Here is a 14,711-nt window from a genome sequence, read left to right as displayed (position 1 = left end):
ATGTTTGGGGACAGAAGGCGGGTGGGGGCTATTGACATGTGAGCTGCAGCCTGGGGGCGCCTTCCTACAGCGATCTGTCACTGGTGGAGGTTGGAAAAGGTTCAGGCGCCGCGGTTGCACTTGCAATGGTGCCCGCCGGCTCCTTGCTCACCCCTTTGTCCCGAGCGGTGCCGGTGCCTGCACCACGCGAACCCCATGGCACAGGTGCCTCCCTTCAGCCCCCTCGGCCAACTGCGTGCGAAGCCCAGGGGAAGGGCGGAACGCGGTTACAGGGGTGCTGCCTCTACTCGGACGCAGCCGTGTGCCGGACCGGATGTGACGAATGCGATCGTGTTTTCTCCGCGGCTAGCGTGGGCAGGGTGCATTGATCTAAAGTGTCCCCCCCCCCCGGCCGTACGCGGGCGTCTACTTCCGTTTGCGAGGGGGAAGGCGGCGGCGGCGGCGGCTGCGGCTGCTGCTGCCTGAGCCCCCGGGCGAGGTGGGTGTTTGGGGGCCATTAGGGGAGAGCCGGGCCGGGGAGACCTTGGCAAGGGGCTGGGCAGAGGCTGAGCCCAGGGGCGGGACGTTGTGAGCCCAGAGCTGGCGGACGGGCGGGGGGTGTTGAACGGGAGGTTTCGGAGGCTGGGGGGCGGTGCTGAGCTGAGCGGGGGGGAATCTCCTGGGAGGCTGCACGGGGTGATCTTGGAAGGGGGAGGAGAGCAACTGAAACACGGATTTGCCCTCTCCCAATTCCCTGCGAAACAAGAGCTACAACAGCGAGAGCCCTGGCTTGGGCAGGCGTTTCCATCACTCAGGCGAGTGAGGCCAGCAGGAGTCCGGAGTTTGGTTGCTCCTCGCTTCCTAGCTCTGCTGAGGCAGCTTAAGTCTGCCGTTTTTTTTAAATGGCTTGTATGGAAACTTGAAGCCACATTACAGCCTTGACTCAGACGGCTGAGCTTCTATGAAGGGAGAGTTTAGGGTGAAAACAGTATCTAAGTTGTATCTGTCTCAGTTCATACTTGCAGGTTTTCAAGATGTCTGGCCAGAGAAAATGCCCTGATTGTGGCTCCTCTGAAATTGTGGAGGATGCACATTATGCTCAGAACCAACTGGTGTGTGCTGACTGTGGGTTTATCCTCACTGAGGGGCTCTTGACAACCACTTTCCAAGATGAAGAACATTTACAAGGTCAAGTAAACACTGACAACAATATGTCAAAATCCGCAGGGCTTTGTGTAAATGGCATGAAAAGTCATCGCGTAATCATGAGGACAGGGAGGCAGAGATTTCAAACAAAAAAACCCCACCCATTACTCAGAGTTTTGGAGAATATTTTAATCAAAAGTCTTTTTTGCCCTAAAAACTGTGCAGAAAGGAGAGTAGGAGATATATTGCTGTTTTAAACTTTACAAAATCCCCAAGAACAGCAGGCCTGGACAGATGTCTCTTAATCCACCTTTCTTCCCCCAAATCAGAGAGATCATAAATTTGACTCCCTTCCTCCACCTATATTACAAACCATTAGTCCTAACTATGAGAGTTTCTGCAGACTTATCTTGCTTCTGTAGTCCTGGTTTTAACTTATTTCTCCAACATGCAGAGATTGCTTTGGCTGTCTGCAGAAACATTCAGCTACCTTTTTATGTAAAAATGCCACAATATAAAATGGTAATTTTTAAAAAAACATAAGAATCATGGAATTCATGACCTTTTGAGGGAAAATAATCATGATACAGCATCAATGAAACCTGCACTTGAGTCTTATAAGTAGAGGCCCTACTGTGAAATCTGGTCTTTTGTGTGTTTTTATTCTATACTGGGGTTGGCAACCTTTCAGAAGTGGCGTGCCAAGTCTTCAATAATTTAAGATTTCACGTGCCAGTAATAAATTTTACATTTACAGGGGCCCCCCGACAGAGCCCCAGACTGGCAGCAGGCTGAGCAGGGCTGGTGGCAGGGACCCCGGCTGGCAGGAGCCGACAGACAGAACTCCAGACCAGCAGCATGCTGAGCTGCTTAGCCAGCTGATGGTCTGGAGTTCTGGCTGCCAACTCCAGCTGCCAGGCTGGGGTTCCATTCACCCAGGCTGGCAGCAGGAAGAGTGAGGCTGTTGGTCTGGACCCCAGACTGGCAGCGCTGGCGGCAGATGGAACCCCAGACCGGTAGCGCACTGAGCTGCTCAGCCCGCTGCCGATCTGGGGTGTATCAGACCTAAAGCGCAGAAGTTCTTGGTACACCACTTTCATAAGTTTATTCACTGTAATTATAATAGCTCTAAAAGACCACATCATTTGCTGGCAATCTGTAGAGAATCAAAGAATCGAATTGCCTATGAGAACTGAACACCATTCACCTTAGAGAGTGAGGGAGGATCTCTTTTTAGTTCAGGATTGAGGCAAATGGCATGAGGCATGCTTGAGAGAGCCTGCACTGTTGTTGTCTATGCTGCTGGTACCTGTTCTGTGGATAGAAAGAGAGTGACCAGCCTTGGAAACTGAAATCTGGTGTCTTCAGTAGCACCAAGCTCACTCTCCACTCCACCCCTGAAAGTGGCTGCTTTGCCTGATGCTTGTTGTTTTCCAGAAGTGACGTATTCACGCAGTACCGGCCAGAATGAGCAGCTGAGCCGCTGTAAGCTACGAGGTGAGAGCTTTTATTTAATGATTCCTTTCTTGCAGCACTAAAACTCTGCATGATGCTCTGGCCGAGAAGAGGCTATCATTCAGATTGTACAATCTGTTCCTCATACCTCTCATTTTTCTAAAAGCCACAGGGAGCCTCTAACTTTTCACAAGTGACTAGTTCTGAGCCCAGGGGAATCTTTGGGAAAACCTTTCCGGCTGCATGAAAAGAAATGGGCAAAAGTTGCCGTGGGCAGTTGATAAGGCTTAAGTTGCCACACTACCATGTTGCTCCCACCTGGCTTTGGCTGAGTGTTTGCTGCACTGCAGTATCATGCTGAGGTGCGGTTAAAGAAATGTTTTGTACAAATGTTAAAAGCATCATGGTGTTTTCCCACAGGGATCAAGCGTGTCCAGGATCTCTGCAAAGTCCTCTATCTCCCAGCTGTGTTTGAAGACACAGCCCTGTCCTATTTCCAGCGAGCAATTGAACACCCCTCCTTCCACTTAGTCAGCTTGGAGAAGAAGGAGATTCTGGTAGGCTGCTGTGTCTTTGTGACCTGCCGGCAGCACAACTGGCCCCTGACCATGGGTACTATCTGCTCCCTGCTCTACGCAGACAAGGAGTTGTTTTCCAGCGTCTACCTCTGCGTCCTGAAAGAGCTTGAACTGAATGTGCCAGCCCTGAGCCTGATGGATCTGGTGAAGACATACCTTAACAGGTAATGTAACCATCTGACACCATTCATAATAGAGGATCCAAATGGCTTCCAAATGATATAGGCATAACTAAGGCCAGGTCTACGCTACGAGATTAAATCGATTTTAGATACGCAATTTCAGCTACGAGAATAGCGTAGCTGAAATCGAATATCTAAAATCGATTTACTCACCCGTCTTCACCGCGCGGGATCGATCCGCGCGGCTCGCTGTGTTGAATCTGGAAGTCCGGTCGTCTAGCTGGAGTTCCGGAATCGATCTAAGCACGCTCTGGGATCGAGATATCGCGTCCAGACCAGACGCGATATTTCGATCCCCGAGCAATCGATTTTAACGCGCCGATCCGGCGCGTAGTCTAGACGTGGCCTCTAACACAGCCGCCCATGGGCTGAAAGACTACAACCATGGACACATCAAGCTGTACTACCATGGAATGGGGGTAGCTTTGGCCAAGAACATTAAGGCAAAGCTTTGTCCCCTGTGATCTTTATAAGTCCATACATGGCAGAGGGGACTTCTGTTTTAGAGCCCTGTCTGAAAGGCCCACATTCAGTTTATCTGATCAGAACAATGAAGAGCTGTTTTGATCCTACTGAGATTTAGACTTGTGGCCATAGTGTTTCACAACTGGAGCGCAGCCCCGGTAAGTGTTGTGTTCATGTGAATACGTCCATGTGTTCTTGTATTGACTGGGATACAAAATAAAGCTGCCTCCTGTATTGCTGCAGACTAACCACTCCTGGTGACGTAAGACAGATGGGAAGCCAACTCTTAGGTGGCTTTTCTGATCCCAGAGTGCAGGGGGAGGCCAGTTTGTTCTGTTTTGTACAGTGCCTGTCAGGATGGGGGTCCTGGTCAATGACTGGTGCTCCTGGGGGCTATGGCAATATAAATAAATAATAATAAACATCTTTGGGCACTAAATCTGTAACCCCTTTTGTGCTACTGCTAGTGAGGTTACAGTTAAACAGCCTATATTCTGCTTCTCTAACTTACACTGTAGAATTCTACCTGGATCTACTGTGTTAGTGTTCTTAAACAGCTGCCATATTCTACCAGACTGCATTTCAGTGTCAAGTTAAGCAACCCTTGCATATTGTTTGCTTGCAAAGTGCTTTGGGATGAAGTGCTATAAAAATGCCACTTGTGAGGCAGTGTTGTCTTGTGATTAGAGCAGGGGACATGCCAGGTTCTTGGACTTGTGTTTATTCCCAACTCCACTGTTGACTTAGTGTATCAGCTTGGTGTGGAGAGACTTTACCTGTCTGCTTCCATTTTTCCATATGTAAAAAGGACCAGTGCTCACCTAAGTCCTAGGTGTGTTTGGTGAATGGGCTGCAAGGCTTATAGTGCCATTATTGTAAGAAAAGTGACTAAGTATAAATATCGCCTCTGTTTTTAACAGATCTGCTCCCCATGTAGCTGGTTACCAGCTCATCTGGTTTAATTATGGTAGCTCTGTTCTGTTTGTACTGCTGTTAGTGAGCAGGCTGGGTTCTACTGGGCATAATAAAATTATCAAACTACATTCCAGTTAAAGAATTTTTTAATATTGGAGATGTTCTAGCTAGAAAGCCCAATCTTGAGTGTCAGAGCGCAGGGGAAATTTGCAGTGCTGGCAGTTAGAAAAGCCAGAAGTATTAACAAACAAGATATTTAAGTCTTTCCTCTTCTATATCTAAAAAAGTGTGCTGTCAGTCTTCAATCCCTCTGCTTTTTGTGGTCTCTCATCTCCCTCTGTGTGCGTCTTTCACTCACACATACTGTATACCTTCTACACTGTAAATTCGTTGGTTTTTGCCCTCTGTCCATCACCATGGTATCTCAGCCTCCCTAAATGTTGTAGGTGAGTGACAAATTCAGGCTAGAAATTAGATGCACATTTTTAACAGTGAGAGTAATTAAGTAGTGGAACAATTTGCTGAGGATTGTGGTGGATTCTCCATCACTGCCAATTTTTAAATCCATGTTGGATGATTTTTAAAGCATCTGCTCTAATACAAACTGAACTGAGTCAGGGTAGTCCTATAGCCTGTTAAAACAAGAGGTCAGACTAGAAAAGAGCCCTTCTGGCCTGGTAATCTGAGTGGTCTCAACAGCCATGAGACTTGTTGCTTCTCTCCCTTTGTCTCGAGACTCATAGGATTGGCTAGAACTTCACTTCTTTCTTCTTGCCCTCTCTTCCTGTTTGAGGCCCAGTGATGTAGTCCTTGCTCACCTACAGCAGAAAGTGAATGTGTGGAAAGCCTGTCCGAGGTCTTGCATTTCTCCTGGAAGGTCTAGCCAGCTGTTGGCACTGCACATATCAATAATAACCTGTGTAAACCAAGCAAATTGGCTGGGGAGCCTGAGGATGAATATGGGAGCCACCCAAGGCCCTTTGCAGAGAGGACTGCACTTTGATGTGTGTGTTGCCCTTTGGAAGCCTCCGACAGTGCTGTGGCCATGTAATACCTAGGGCCCTACCAGATTCACAGTCCTGAAAAACACGTCACAGACTGTGAAATCAGCCCTTCCCCAGGAAATCTAGCTGTTGGAGGGGAGAGGGAGAGTCAGGGCTGAGGGTGCCCCAGCTCGGGGCTCCTAGCTGTGTGACTGGGCTGGGGAGGGATCAGATCCACCTCCGGTTACTCCCCTCTCCCAGCCCAGCTGCAGGAAGCTGCACGGCTATGCTGAAGGCAGTGCAGAAATGAGGATGGCAGTCCTGCAACTCTCTCCCCTCAACAGCTTTGCAACCCCCCGTGACCTCCTTTTGGGTCAGGATCCCCAGTTATAACACCATGAAATGTTAGAGGTAAACATCTGAAAACCTGAAATTGCCCAATTTAAAACCCTTTGGCCATGAAATTGATCAAAATGGACTATGAATTTGGTAGGGCCCCAGTAATACCTGACACCTCCCCTACCCTTGCAACACAATGGACTTAATGATCTAATGGCTTCCTTCTACTTCTGATACCCAGTGCAGCAATATAGCTAATGGGCTCTCTTTGCTCTCTCAGTTTCAAGCTGTTCCAGAGTTCAGCCAGTGTCCCTGCTAAATTTGCTGAGGACAAGGAAAAGATGGTTGCCCGAACAATCCAGATTGTGGAGCTAGCCAGTGAGACGTGGCTGGTGACAGGCCGGCATCCCATTCCCATCGTCACTGCTGCGGCCTACCTTGCGTGGCAGTCACTGCAACCTGTGGGGCGCCTGACATGCACCTTCCCTCGCTTCTGTAAGCTGGCAGGCACAGACCTACCCCCACCGGCCCACCTGAGGCTGAAGGAGCTTAACGACATCCTCCTGAGAATGGCCTCCCAGCTGGCCTGGCTGCGTGTGCTCAACGTGGACAAAAAGACTGTGGTCAAACACATCGGGGACCTGCTCCAGCACCGACACTTCCTGCTGAGAAGCTCCTTTAGCTCAGGAGACACTGAGGATCAAAGTGCCACAGCAGCAGGCAATGGCTCTGAGAGTTCACCACAAGCTGCAGGGTGCTCGACCCAAGCTGAGGGCTGCCAGCCTGGGGGCAAACAGAAATGCAGCAGTGTACAGAGGCCTTTGCTGCCACCATGCCTTATAAACCCCAGGAAGAGACTTCGAACAGCAGCCCTGAGCCCATCAGACCAGGCTATCACTGGAGACGAGGCCATTTCGGACAGCGAAATAGAGCAATACCTGCGGAGCCAGGAGGAGATGCAGGAGTTCAGAAAGGCCCAGGCATGGCACTGAACTGAGTTCTCAAGAGCAACATGGACAAAGGCACTAAGAACTAGCTACCTGAAGCAAAGGTATGAATTCTACAGCACAGCTGTCTGTGGCACTGCTAGTGGACATGCTTCCCACTGGAGAAATAGGATAATGGGGCCTCTTAAGCATTCCATGCTATGGGGAGGAGTTGTAAGTTAATGACAATATGCTCTCCTAGTTCTGCTGGGCCAGAAAATTAAAATACCAGAATGACTTCCTAACTGAGACTTTCCTAGGGAAACTGTTTTTAGTGTGTTAGAAATAATCATCACAGCTACCAGAAATGCCTTCAGGATGTTCTCTTACCAATTTACAGTTAGTCATTTTGTTGAAATCCAGATGTCCTGGTGCAGCCCTTACAAGTGAGTTTAACTTGTCTGTGTACTGATCAAAGGCGGTGGCAGTAGCATGGGGAAGTAATTCTATTGTGCCTGTCAATAGAAACATTTAGATTTCTTGCTGTTGTATCTGGGCATGACAATTCCAGCTTGGCAAAAAGGCTGTTGATCTGTGTGGTTTTGGTTAGGACTAATTGCTTTGCATTTCCTGTCCTAAATTGTAGAATTATTTGGTGAGAAGGGCCCTTGAATAGTCCAGCCAGTTCATTTCTCAGGGCTGCTCAGTGGCGCACAAGCCTTCTATTACTTATTATAGAGCAATATCAGGGTTATGCATTTACCTTTGGAGATATGGAGGAGAAAAGAGTACTTTTTTCTGTCTAAAACAGAGTAACACCTGGTGAAATTTTCGCTCAGTGTTCCCAGCTTGCTGTTTGGCACTTGGTTCATTTGAGTTCCTTTCCATGAAGTGGGACCCTGCCATTGTTGTTTCACTAGAGCTCAGCTGCATTGTTTGTGATTTAGTAGAACTGCCACTTTCATTTGCTGTTAAGGGTTTTTTCAAAATGTAGTGCCTGTTTCCCTTGGTGAGCAATATGAACGCCCCGTGTTTTAGACCATGTGTGGGCATCACGCTACAAGATCTGTCTTGGGGCCACTACAGATAGTGGGTGGGTTGGATTGGATAACAGAGACATCTTTAATAATACTGTTGGGAATCTAGCATTGCCCTCTACCTAGTAAGGAAAACAGTTCTGACCTTGGCTGTTAAATGTATTATGTGAAACTGCTGGAATTTTGAATCCTTTCTTTGTATGATTATGGCGCCAGTTGTTGATATCTAAGTTCAGCCAAATTCAATAAAAGAAATGACCTTGCTGTGCTGAAGGGTCTGTCATGTATTGGAGATCAAGGGCCTAAAACAAGCAACATCACTTCTCAGTAGACTTGCAAATCTTTAATATATTAAAAACAAAACATATCTGCTAGAAACATTCGGTTTATATCAAAAATGCAACCCCCCCACCCAACCCTTTAAACATATTTTCTTTGGCACTTTTTCCCCGCTCCCTCCCCCGTGTATATTGCAAGAAGCTCTGTTGATATGTCATTTGCTTGTAATGTAAACAGACAAAATAAGTGTAATACAAAGCTTTTATATAATACTGTCACAGTGCAGCAAGCATATAACAAGTTCAGCATCAGCATCTGATTCAAATTGTATTAAATACAAAGCACGTTTAAAAGGGGGAAGTCTAATAAGGCCGGGAGGTAGTAGCACTGCAGTGTAAGCCCATTGGTCTTTCAGCAGTAGAGGGGGTGAGGGGGTTCAGAATGGAGAGGAAGAAATAGAGAAAAATCTGTTAAGTGCTTTATAATCCATTAACTCCTGCATCTTTCCACCCCAAATTTCTTAGAAATGGTGTGGACATGAGCACTGGCTTGTGGCTGAATGCTGGCTCCATGCGTGCCTTCTAGCACTTCAGTCCATAACTAACCCCTTGGGAGGTAGGTAAGTGTCAATACCCATTTTTACAGGGGCACAGAGATTGTGACTTGTCTTCAGCCACAACGGGGAGTCTGTATCAGAGCTGGGCTTAGAGTGCAGGAGGTTCCTGGCTTGTAGTTCTGTGTCCAAGGCAACGTGCCCCACTCTTCTAATCCTCCTTTGATTTCAAGTGGGACAAAAGCAGCCAAAATAGCAGAACAATTAAGGCACTGGGTCTCCCTGCTGACTACAGGCACAAGGGTAAAATTATCTTCTCTGAACTGCACTGCGGGTCTCTTCTCAGCTAACCTATGGTCAAAACTCCTCTTGAAAGGCAAACACAAATTCTGTGTAGGGAATGAGTGCCAAACAGCAGGACAGAGGGGAGAGGAGAATTCTAAGGGCTGTTTCTTCATCCGCTGGTTAGGGTATGAAATTACTGGTGGTTTGAGTACCCCAGTTCAATGCCTCACAGGCTAAAGATGCTGTTTTCTCCTCATGAGTTCTCATTATGTTTCTTTAGTGATATGTGGTGGAATTGGCAGCAAATCTCAGCTCATGCTACCACACAGGAACGTATTGCTGGGCACTGTTTTGAATAGCAACTTCCTTTTTTAGGGGAGATTTTTCTATAAACATTTTAACCAAAGGCTCCTTTTCAACACCAGGCTCTGCGACCTCTCTGTGTTCATAGTGAGAAGCTGCTCTATATTTTACACTAGAAAAGCGGTACTTGATCTTTTTGTATTGGACAAACAAGTGCTTAGCCAAGTACCAGCCCTTTTAAAAACATATTAGGAAGGATGTGTTATATATACACTTACCTAATTCAATTTTTCTCTGTGCGGCTGTAAGCATGTGGCCTGAACAATTGCCCTACCAGTTTAGCAAGGTTCTTTTCACTTAATAGAACCAGCCCTAGTCTGTAAAATGTTCTTTCCTCTTGGATCGGTAGATTCTGAATTACCTAGTCACCTTAAGTAAAATGTTTTGCTTCAAGAGCAAAAAAACATTTTTGAACATGCTAAACGGGATTTATGGGCAAGTATCGATATCTGTACCTCTGTCCACTGTACAACTCTTTGGTTCCCTCTCGAGTAACACCTGACATACAAGGCATGAGACTTTCACATTGAGTGTAACGTACATACAAAATAATGCCCCTGCTGTTTCATTGATGGAAGCCTCTTTGTTGCAGCCAACAACCTTTTTGCATAGCACGGGCTTCTGAGGGCGTTTAACCCAGCTCAAGAGCAGTTTTCCTGCAGTGATTTTAGCGTCTGTCATATGCAGACAATTTACTTTGCTTGGAGCTTTTTCTTACCTCTTGTTCATTTTTAACTATGCTTTTACTTTGGTAGCTCAGTAACCCATAGGGCTAAATATACATTTAAGAACAGTCAGAGCAAATACTTGTCATTTCAGTCTCTTTCTGAAAATGTGTTTTTCGTAAGGATGAAACAGCCACATCTCTACTGCAGCGTCTTTGCATGAAGGAGCTAGTTCTGGTCTACAAACTGACACTGGATGGCAAAAGTAAGTTCTTGCCAAAACTCCTAAGGGGAGACTCGCTGCTCATAGAACACCGACCGTGTAACATGGAGGCACTTCATCAGCTACCAGTCAGTCTATACATATATACATACAATAATATAGATTTGAAAAATAAACATTTTTCTTCTGTATATTTATAAAATAGCATTTAGAATCAGTCTCATGTGACATGCAGAAGTGATTAAAATAAGATTGCTCCTCAGCAGCCTGAATTGCAATGATTGTCTTTCACCTTAAGATCTTAGTGCTCCTGTGTCCATTGAGAATTAGATGAGGCTTGTTGATGTGCTCTGATTCTCTCTCCATTCCAGCACCCAGGTGGAACAAGACCCACCGTTACCCGCTGATTGATAGAGGAATTAAAACATTCTGGACAGTACCACCCAGGCCCCTGTAGTGCACTTCCATGTTTATAACATACTTAGACTCGGATGGAAGATGCCTTCAGTTAGCAGCGCCACACCCTGCCACTGGCTGAGCGAGCTGCTCCTTTGCCTGAAGAGAAACATGCTGGGATACTCTAGCTGCCCAGGCCCTTCAGTGCTCTAGACGGTCGTTTCGCTCTTCCAGAGGCCCGTCTTCATGCCAACCATGCTCTCTGCACTGGTGAGGTTTATATCATACTTACTGCCTTTCAGCCCCCCATTCTGGTTGGTCATGTTGAGCGGGTAGGATCTCCGCTTAGTCTCTTTCTCAATGGTGTGGGCCTGTTTGAGGTTGTCCCTGCTAGCGCTTTTCCTCTGAGCTCGGCTGAAGTCAGGACCCTGATGGCCACTGCTACCACCGTCGCTCCCTTCGGATTGGGTCAGAGAAGCATCCCCTTCCTGCACCACTGCTCCCCTCGGTCCTATACAGCTGTTGTTCAGGGGGCTGTTTCTGCTGCTGTGGTAGCTCTCGGAATGGCTGTTGTGGAGGCTTCCACTCTCACTGGAGGGGTGATCTGAAGAAGGCCCCCGAAGCACTTTCAAGCGGTGGTGCTTCCCCTCCCGGTACTGCTTAGTTCTGCTCTTGTGGTTCCTGCGCCCATGTATGTTGTTAGCATACCTGGCCGCGCTGGCGTTCTTGTTGTTGGCCGGCTCAATCTCTTCGTAGCAGACTGGCCGTGGTAGGGGGCAGCTCTCTGCCTGGTTTTGAGCCACCTGCAGGTTGGTGAGCTTGCAGTGGCCCACGGTAGAATTGGTGCTGCTGGGTGAGGAAGAGGACTTGATGGAATGAGCCACCTCGGGGTTGCACCCGATGAAGATCTGTGAGCCCTCCTCTGCTGCCATGCCCGGGTGGACATACGCTTGCATGGGCTGCGCATTCCTGTAGGATGGGCAGCAGGCAAACCAGGAGTTCTGCACGTCTCGACGCCGGGCACAGTGGTGGATGAAGATGAAGAGCCCCAGTGCCACAGCTGTTATCCCATAGAGGCAGCTAAAGATCACATTCAGGTACCAGCGCTGGGACACGGCCATGGCCCCAAATGTCCACAGCGCAATGTACGAGAAATGGGTGATCAGCAGTGCCCAGAACTGCATTTTCAATGAGTAGACACCATCCGCGTCGGCGCTGTGTGTCCCGGAGTTAAGGGTGACTGAGATGGAGCCTGAGTCTGTCAAGAGATTGCTGCTGCCACCCAACCTGGGGGGGATCTCAAGGGGCACTGGAGGGTCTTTTTGATTCTTTGACTGGCACCAGATGTTGACCCCAGTACATAGGAAGTAAATCCAAGTGATGACCAAAATGAAAGCCACAGGAACGTAGAAAGCCCCAAGGCTTGGCCGCCACACCAGCCAGCAGCTGTAGGGGAGAGAAGAGCTTAAGAGTCTGCCTTGGCCCTGCCAATGCTTCATCTAGTCATCAATATCTCAGGGGCCAGCCTGTGAGTAGATCTGGGACTGGGGCACTATTCACATTTCACAGGTAAGGAAACACATCCAGTGCTGGGATTAATATGGGTTTCTGGATCCTAGATTCCTTCTGTAAGCGCTAAGAATATAAGAATGACCGTACCGGGTCCGACCAAAGGTCCATCCATCCCAGTATCCTGTCTACTGACGGTGGCCAATGCCAGGTGCCCCAGAGGGAGTGAACCTAACAGGTGACAATTGAGCGATCTCTCTCCTGTCATCTCTCTCCACCTCTGACAAACAGAGGCTAGGGACACCATTCCTTACCCATCCTGGCTGATAGCCATTTATGGACTTAACCACCATTAATTTATCCAGTTCTCTTTTAAACACTGTTATAGTCCTAGCCTTCACAACCTCCTCAGGCAAGAAGTTCCAAAAGTTGACTGTGCGCTGTGTGAAGAAGAACTTCCTTTTAGTTGTTTTAAACCTGCTGCCCGTTCATTTCATTTGGTGACCCCTAGTTCTTGTATTATGGTAACAAGTAAACAACTTTTCCTTATCCACTTCACTGTTTACCCCTTTCTCCAGATCATTTATGAATAAATTGAAGAGGATTGGTCCTTGGGGAACACCACTAGTTATCAGTCTCCATTCTGAGAATTTACCATTAATTCCTACCCTTTGTTCCTTGTCTTTTAACCAGTTCTCAATCCATGAAAGGACCTTCCCTTTTATCCTATGACAACTTAATTTACGTAAGAGCCTTTGGTGAGGGACCTTGTCAAAGGCTTTCTGGAAATCTAAGTACACTATGTCCACCATATTCCCCTTGTCCACATGTTTGTTTGACCCCTTCAAAGAACTCTATTAGATTAGTAAGACACAGTTTCCCTTTACAGAAACCATGTTGACTTTTTGCCCAACAATTTATGTTGTTCTAGGTGTCTGACAGTTTTATTTTTTACTATTGTTTCGACTAATTTGCCCGCTACTGATGTTAGACTTACCTGTCTGTAATTGCCGGGATCACCTCTAGAGCCCTTTTTAAATATTGGTGTTACATTAGCTAGCTTTCAGTCACTGGGTACAGAAGCAGATTTAAAGGACAGGTTACAAACCCTAGTTAAGAGTTCCACAACTTCACCTTTGAGTTCTTTCAGAACTCTTGGGTGAATGCCATCCGGTCCCAGTGACTTGTTAATGTTAAGTTTATCAATTAATTCCAAAGCCTCCTCTTGTAACACTTCAATCTGTGATGGTTCCTCAGATTTGTCAGCTACAAAAGCTGGCTCAGGTTTGGGAATCTCCCTAACATCCTTGGCCGTGAAGACTGAAGCAAAGAATCCATTTAGTTTCTCTGCAATGATTTTATAATCTTTAAGCGCTCCTTTTGGATCTCGATCATCGAGAGGCCCCACTGGTTGTTTAGCAGGCTTCCCGCTTCTGATGTACTTAACACTTTATTACCTTTTGAGTTTTTGGCTAGCCATTCTACAAACTCCTCTTTGGCTTTTCTTATTACATCTTTACACTTAATTTGGCAGCGTTTATGCTCCTTTCTATTTACCCCACTAGGATTTGACTTCCACTTTTTAAAGGAAGTCTTTTGATCTCTCACTGCTTCTTTTACATGGCGGTTAAGCCATGGTGGCTCTTGTTTAGTTCATTGACTGTTTCTCTTAATTTGGGGTATACATTTAAGTTGGGCGTCTATTACGGCTTCTTTAAAAAGCACCCATGCAACTTGCAGGGATTTCACTTTAGTCACTGTACCTTTTTAATTTCTGTTTAACTAATCCCCTCATTTTTGCATAGTTCCCCTTTTTGAAATTAAATGCCACAGCGTTGGGCTGTTGAGATATTTTTCCCACCACAGGGATGTTATGTTATGGTCCCTATTTCCGAGCGGTCCTGTTATTAGTTACCTCTCGGACCAGCTCCTGTGCTCCACTCAGGACTAAATCTAGAGTTGCCTCTCCCCTTGTGGGTTCCCCTACCAGCTGCTCCAAGAAGCAGTCATTTAAAGTATTGAGAAATTTTGTCTCTGAATTTTGTCCTGAGGTGACATGTTCCCAGTCACTATGGGGATAATTGAAATCCCCCACCATTATTATTGACTTCTTAATTTTGATAGCCTCTCTAATTTCCCTTAGCATTTCATCATGACTATTACTGTCCCGGTCAGGTGGTCAATAGTAGATCCCTAATGTGTTGTTCTTATTAGAGCATGAAATTTCTATCCATAGAGATTCTATGGAACATGTGGATTCACTTAAGATTTTACTTCATGTGATTCTACATTTTCTTTCACATACAGTGCCACTCCCCCCGCACAACCTGTTCTGTCCTTCCAATATATTTTCACCCTGGAATGATTGTGTCCCATTGATTGTCCTCAGTCCACCAGGTTTCTGCGATGTGTATTATATCAATATCCTCCTTT

At 46.7% G+C, this 14,711-nt stretch overlaps 2 protein-coding genes across 4 annotated transcripts in view; one reads left to right on the top strand and one right to left on the bottom strand.

The window, feature by feature from the left end:
- Positions 1–16: 16 nt before the first annotated feature.
- On the top strand, positions 17–8,278 carry BRF2 (BRF2 general transcription factor IIIB subunit). 3 transcript variants are annotated; one of them, XM_032773992.2, is made up of 5 exons: positions 17–38; positions 992–1,167; positions 2,563–2,622; positions 3,001–3,322; positions 6,323–8,278. In XM_032773992.2, the coding sequence occupies exons 2-5, from the start codon at positions 1,014–1,016 to the stop codon at positions 7,032–7,034; spliced, it is 1,248 nt and encodes a 415-aa protein (XP_032629883.1). In that variant the 5' UTR covers positions 17–38; positions 992–1,013; the 3' UTR covers positions 7,035–8,278. The 3 variants fall into 3 exon arrangements, with proteins under 3 accessions (XP_032629883.1, XP_032629884.1, XP_032629885.1); XM_032773993.2 differs by lacking the exon at positions 17–38 and adding an exon at positions 409–478; XM_032773994.2 differs by lacking the exon at positions 17–38 and adding an exon at positions 410–478 and having other exon boundaries at positions 1,005–1,167.
- An 86-nt stretch (positions 8,279–8,364) lies between these two features.
- ADGRA2 (adhesion G protein-coupled receptor A2) overlaps positions 8,365–14,711 on the bottom strand; it is a 145,197-nt gene continuing 138,850 nt past the window's right edge. The window contains exon 19 of the mRNA XM_032773991.2: positions 8,365–12,215. Within this exon, the coding sequence (XP_032629882.1) occupies positions 10,979–12,215 (1,237 nt within the window). The 3' untranslated portion in view covers positions 8,365–10,978. The remainder of the gene's footprint in view (positions 12,216–14,711) is intronic.

This window comes from Chelonoidis abingdonii, chromosome 2 (genome assembly GCF_003597395.2).
Source record: "Chelonoidis abingdonii isolate Lonesome George chromosome 2, CheloAbing_2.0, whole genome shotgun sequence".
NCBI lineage: Eukaryota > Metazoa > Chordata > Testudines > Testudinidae > Chelonoidis > Chelonoidis abingdonii.
Note: the sequence above shows the minus strand (reverse complement) of the source record. Positions and strands in the feature narration are given on the sequence as shown.

What these genes read in the sequence shown, in the direction of transcription:
- BRF2 (XM_032773992.2), top strand. Translation starts at nt 1,014, where the DNA reads ATGTCTGGCCAGAGAAAATGCCCTGATTGTGGCTCCTCTGAAATTGTG. An exon ending in GAGCCGCTGTAAGCTACGAG is followed by an intron (nt 2,623 to 3,000) that starts GTGAGAGCTTTT and finishes GTTTTCCCACAG; the next exon opens with GGATCAAGCGTGTCCAGGAT. An exon ending in GTGAAGACATACCTTAACAG is followed by an intron (nt 3,323 to 6,322) that starts GTAATGTAACCA and finishes TTGCTCTCTCAG; the next exon opens with TTTCAAGCTGTTCCAGAGTT.